This window comes from Egretta garzetta, unplaced genomic scaffold (assembly GCF_000687185.1).
Source record: "Egretta garzetta isolate BGI_Z169 unplaced genomic scaffold, ASM68718v1 scaffold107, whole genome shotgun sequence".
In the NCBI taxonomy this organism is placed as follows: Eukaryota; Metazoa; Chordata; class Aves; order Pelecaniformes; family Ardeidae; genus Egretta; species Egretta garzetta.
Window position 1 is genome coordinate 1,018,449 of NW_009260399.1, and position 5,471 is coordinate 1,023,919.

At 35.9% G+C, this 5,471-nt stretch overlaps 1 protein-coding gene across 1 annotated transcript in view; it reads right to left on the reverse strand.

The window, feature by feature from the left end:
* The window catches only part of POLN (DNA polymerase nu), a 103,903-nt gene that overhangs the window by 73,738 nt on the left and 24,694 nt on the right, over positions 1–5,471 (reverse strand). The window contains exons 13-15 of the mRNA XM_035898654.1: positions 5,277–5,333; positions 4,451–4,504; positions 4,125–4,190 (exon numbers count right to left, since the gene is read on the reverse strand). Coding sequence (XP_035754547.1) covers positions 4,125–4,190; positions 4,451–4,504; positions 5,277–5,333 — 177 coding nt within the window. The remainder of the gene's footprint in view (positions 1–4,124; positions 4,191–4,450; positions 4,505–5,276; positions 5,334–5,471) is intronic.

Genomic DNA, 5,471 nt, shown 5'->3' on the forward strand with positions numbered 1-5,471 from the left:
ACACCCCCCCAGCCTGTAGCCTTAAAGAGGCCTGGGACAAAATGCCTGAAATTTGAGAGCTGTCACAACAGTTTTGATAGCACGATTCTGCCAGACCACCTTACTTGTGATAATGCTAAGGATGTAAAACCTATTGGGATAGTGTTATGAAAGGGAAACAAACAGGCAGCATCTCATCCACGCATCATCCATAAACGATCCCAAAACTATTGCAAAACTATGTTTGAGTTTTATCTCGGAGAGAATTAGTCCATTCACTCCAGAAGACAGCCCAGAAGGGAAGTAATACAGATACAGTGTGGATAATCAGAAAGACCGGTTTGCCAAGTTAATTGACAGAACAGACTCATTGTTTATGGCAATTGCTCAGAGGGTTCTCTACTTCAAGAGGTTGTCTCTCCCTTTAGAATGAAAACCAGATAGGTAATATAATATTCATATTCCAAACACTACTAGTAACACACATTTTCTAATAAACGGGCATGCAATTCTCTATCATGCATTCGCTAACAGAAAATATTACTTATATCTGTTGGAGAGACTGAGGTATATTCAATATTTCAGGTTTTTTACAGCCCTTTTTTGAGTACATAAACATTCAACATACCCTAATTAACTTCTATTTCAAATGAACCTGCTTTCCAAATTAGAGGCTAACATACTTCTTTGATTGACAGGTTAAATTATTTTATTTCTTTGTCTTTTTGGACAAAAGCTGGTAAAAGTATTTTTCCTGGGGAGAAATAGGAATGCTTTTTTTTTTTTCCCACTTGCTCTGAGAAGGTAAAAAAAAAAAAAAAAAATCTATCTTCAAGCATAACTTTTTGTTACTAAAAGGAAGCCCACCACTTTATGCATTTTAGGTAATGATACAAAGATCTTCTGAAGTACAAAAGTGTAAACTCATTAGCAGCATTTCAGTTCGCTTCGCAGAAGCCTGGAGGAAAGAAACCTTAACACAGAATATCTGATTCTAGCACTGAAGTTTACATTTTAAACCAAATTATAGCATCCAATTATATGCAATCTTTATATCTCAAGTTAGGGTTTCTCTCTGTTCATTCTGAAAGAGGCTTGATCTTAATTGGCTTTATGCCTTTTCGCCTCTGTCATGACTTATTTTTGCTTTAAAAGGTGAAAGGCTGCAAAGTGGTATTTCAAGGTAGATTTAGAGAACATAAGCAAGTCTTTATGAATGTAATAAATATATTTAATAGGGAAGTTAACTATGAGCAGTATAATAAATGAGTATGCTAGTGTAGACAAGACTGTTTATATAAAAATGAATTAAAAATAACATATTCAAATAATAAACCTAATTATCTTCCCCTAATAGTCATAAGCAATCCATTATAAAGTGTAAAAAAATAACTAGCCTATGGGTATATTAAAAAATAATTTGACAAGAATTTTAGGGTTTATATTTACTTCCAGATTTCAGATATGCAGGTTCTCATGGAGTAGCAGATAGTTACAATGGTATAGCAGGAGACCACAGTATCAAATGTGTCCCTATTTAATGATGTACTATATTATTATGTAACACTTTGTTATTTTGTGAAAAATGCATTAATTATGCAGCACACATCTTGTAGAAGAAGAAACCCAGTGAGAAGAAACGGAGTGCATAGTTAAACTAAAATAGGTGTATGCATGGAGAGCCACTGAAGTAAAGTTCTACCAAGAAACCCCCTCTTAAGTTGCTGTGACACAGAAGTCACAAAAGATTCATGTGAATGAGCTTATCTATTGAGAGAAACCCACTTAAGGCCAAAAATATACATCATCCATACATCAGATGTGGACTTGTCTGAAAGAAGATCACAGAAGAGTTTATCTGAAAAAGAAATCCTGCTCTGTACCTAATGTCTGGTCATTTCGCCTTAAACCTATGAGTAAATCCCTCCTGGACTCCATTTAATGCCTTAAAGGAAAGAGGACAGATAGATCCATTACCTTTTACAAAACAAACAAAAGACAAAGAAACCTTTGTTTGGAACCCCATCTCCCACAACCACTGCAGCAAATGGGACGTTTTTTTCCTATTTGAATTCTCACTTTATCCGATTTACACTTATCTTTTGCTTTAATCATTCCTTAAAGCATTTTAAAACACAGATAAAAATAAACTACCTCAGCAAATATTCAGCTAAAATTTGACATAACATCATAGTAACTGCAAAAATATCTACAATATTGATGATTTCTGGCAAGAATCTTCCCAATCCTTTAACACTTAGTAAGTGACTGGGCACTGCAGTATATCTTCTATATCAATAAATGATTCAGAAACAGATGGTATAAGTTCCATAAACATTTCACACAAAAAAAGCCATGCCAATGTTTTTCCTTATAAGGAAAAGCCAGCCTTAGGCAACCTTGGATGCTAACTTTAGCAGCACTGTTTTGGAGAAAAACAACCTTTAAGAAAAGTAGATTTCGTAGCAGAATGGGCCAAAGGTCACCTTGTGTTGTATGTGGCTGTTCAAGACAGCTGTCTGTTCAGCTCTGACTTGTAAATGCCTGCACATCACATCAGAATATTTAGCAAACTGTGACCCTGGCGATCATTTTTTCCATTCTCTCCCATCACCTTCCCCCATCTCTGTGCATGAGAAGCGGGAGCAGAAGCAACACTCCTCCATTCTGTTGTTAATTCAGAATCCTAGACACTGTTTTTTACTCAGCAAAAAGCACAAGCACTTCCTGTAAATTGTTTTATGAGAAATTGTATGGAAATAAGTATCATGAGAGCAGGAAGATATAAATGAAACCTGAACTGTGAAGATAGGTAAAAGAAGAGCTAAGGAAGTCACCAGTATTGTGAGGATGAGAATCTCCCAGGCCAGGTTTCTGCCAGAACTCCAAAAGTCACCATACCAGTCAGGACTTGCAAGGAGCCACATGAGCCCACCCATGCAAAGTGGTCACAACATAACCATTATGTCTAACATCTCTACTCCTTGACAGAGCTGTAGAAGACCATGGCCTTTCTCCCAAGACTGGAAAACACTTCTAATGCCATTTGTACCCACAAAGCTTAAGGCTAGTACCTGCATAAACAGATAAGCAGTACTCAAACTTGCACAGGTAAGAACTGACAATACTTTTGGGCACAAGTTAAAAGGACAATGGCCTTGTGGATTCCATCTAGCCTTCATGAGCCAAGTCCCTCTTCTGCATCTACTCCCCCTCTCTCACAGGGCCAGAGATCAGGTCTTTGCTAAGAAAGGCCATGATTAAACCAACAGAACATTTCCGCAGGTAAGTAGTCACTGCTTTTCTGCTGATATTCCCCCACCTATGCCTTGAACTGAGCTCCTGAAGCAGTCTGCAACCCTGTCTCCTCCCGCACCAGGTCCTACATACTCATCCACGCAGCTTTGGGCTGCAACAGAAGTGGTACACAAAAGGCCTCACCAGTCCCTACAGTCAAAGGTCAGTATGCTTCCTAAACTCCAAGTTAAACGGTATAATAAAATATATTCAAATATGCCCTTAAAAAGGCCACTTTGGAAAAAAAAAACAAAACACCCAAGCCTCTAGCAGTCCAGAAAGTCAAATAAAACACATCCCAGCCAACAAGCATGTACTTAGAGATCGTTATAGCCAAAGACAAGAGAGGAAGCACAAAGGGTCCCAGCATCACAGCTGTATAAGCATCTGGCAAGACTTCCAGATGACCAGCATAGCCAGCTGTCCTTTGCTGCTACGAGGCCTGAAGCCAAATTCCAGAAGAAAAGAGCTTCCTCTTTTTCCATAATGCCCAAGTACCTTCCAGGACTCACCAATCCTTTACAAGGAGGGTTTCATGAACACCAGGAATTCATTACAAAGAAGTATTCAGTGGAGGGTGCATGCATGGCTCACAATTCTACCCCTCTACTTCAGGTAAACGTCAGGTAATAATAGTAAATTTTGATCCACAGATAACAGAAAATATTCATATGAATAAATGTTCTAAGCACCCATTTAATAAGCTTTTCCTGTCCTCTATTTACATAAATATGGCAACTGCTAGACTTAGATGAACATAAACTTTTTATGTGTTAAAAATACTACATATTTTATGGAAATAATATTAATTCTAATTAAAATGTAAATCTTACAATAGGCTCACTTACTGGATGTTTGGCTGAAAGTCTGCCAGTCACAGTTCCTGTCTGATTCCATGTAGAGGAAATAAATCCCTGTAGTTAAGTAAGGTAAAAATCCCCAAAAGAAAAGGATGAAGACATACATCTAGATTTTATTTAATGTAAGTATCAGTAATAAAAACTCACTGCAATCAGTACTAAAAAAAAAAAAAAAAAAAAAAAAAATCAAGAAGAAATACTGTCTAATTTTCTATATATAAAAGTTCTTACACTGTAAACAATGCAATCATTTCACGTCCTTTCATGATTTATTTGAAATACCATATTTCACAGGCTACCTTTTATATTTCTACCTTTCTCATGCACGTACGTAGTCCATCCACGTAAGTTGATTTCATCTTGTGAACCTAAATTTCATAAAAGAAAGGAAGATCATGGAACAGATCCTCCTAGAAGCTAGTTTTCAAAATAAGGATCTTAGTTTCCAAATGTGTATTAACTTGTTTTGTAGACTTTTTTTTAAAAAAACAGTTTTATCTTAGTAAACAATGGATGTACACTCACTAACAGATTGACCTATTAGCACAAGTTAGGGAAGCACTCTTTTATACCCTAAAGCCAGGTCTTTGCAGATACTAGTTAATGAACTATCAGAATTCATTCTTTTATATTTTATATCCCCAGGACAAGGAACTACACAAGAGAGACACACACAAAAAAATCCCAACCCCACACTTTTTTTTTTCGTTAATCTTGAAAATTCATCCACTGAAAACCTAAACATTAAGTGTGAGAGCAGACTATCTAGGTAATTTTGGATTTTCAGGAGGCTCATCACCTAAAAACACCCATGAGTAGTTATCTCCCTCACTTTCTCTTCAGAGCTCCAAAATTAAATATTTTGCCCTAAGAGTGTGCTTTATAGCACTGGACAAATTTAACAGTGAAATTTTCCAACTGTTTTTGCAACAGTTGTTTGCTAGCTATAATCTAACAGTACAAAATAAAAGTATAAACATTAACTTTGAAAACTCTTAACAATACCTACAACTTCAAAATTTAAATGAACAAATGAATGAACTTATATTAGAGCCAACTTATTTATTTAGTTGTAAATATGTTATCTTTCTTGCTAATTTTCTTCAGTGCAACTACATTATGTGAAAAATATCAGCTCACCTGACGGTATTCTAAAATTATCTTAGGCAAAGGATGAAGATCTTGCAACTTATTTAGCTGCAAAATAAAGAATGTGAATTACTGGTATACTTTTCTATTAAGTTATATTATTTAACAATCTTAAGAAAATAAGTTTGGAGGAAGACATTTTCTTGCCAAGCAGAATGGACAAAATACTGGCTAAAGAATAATGTC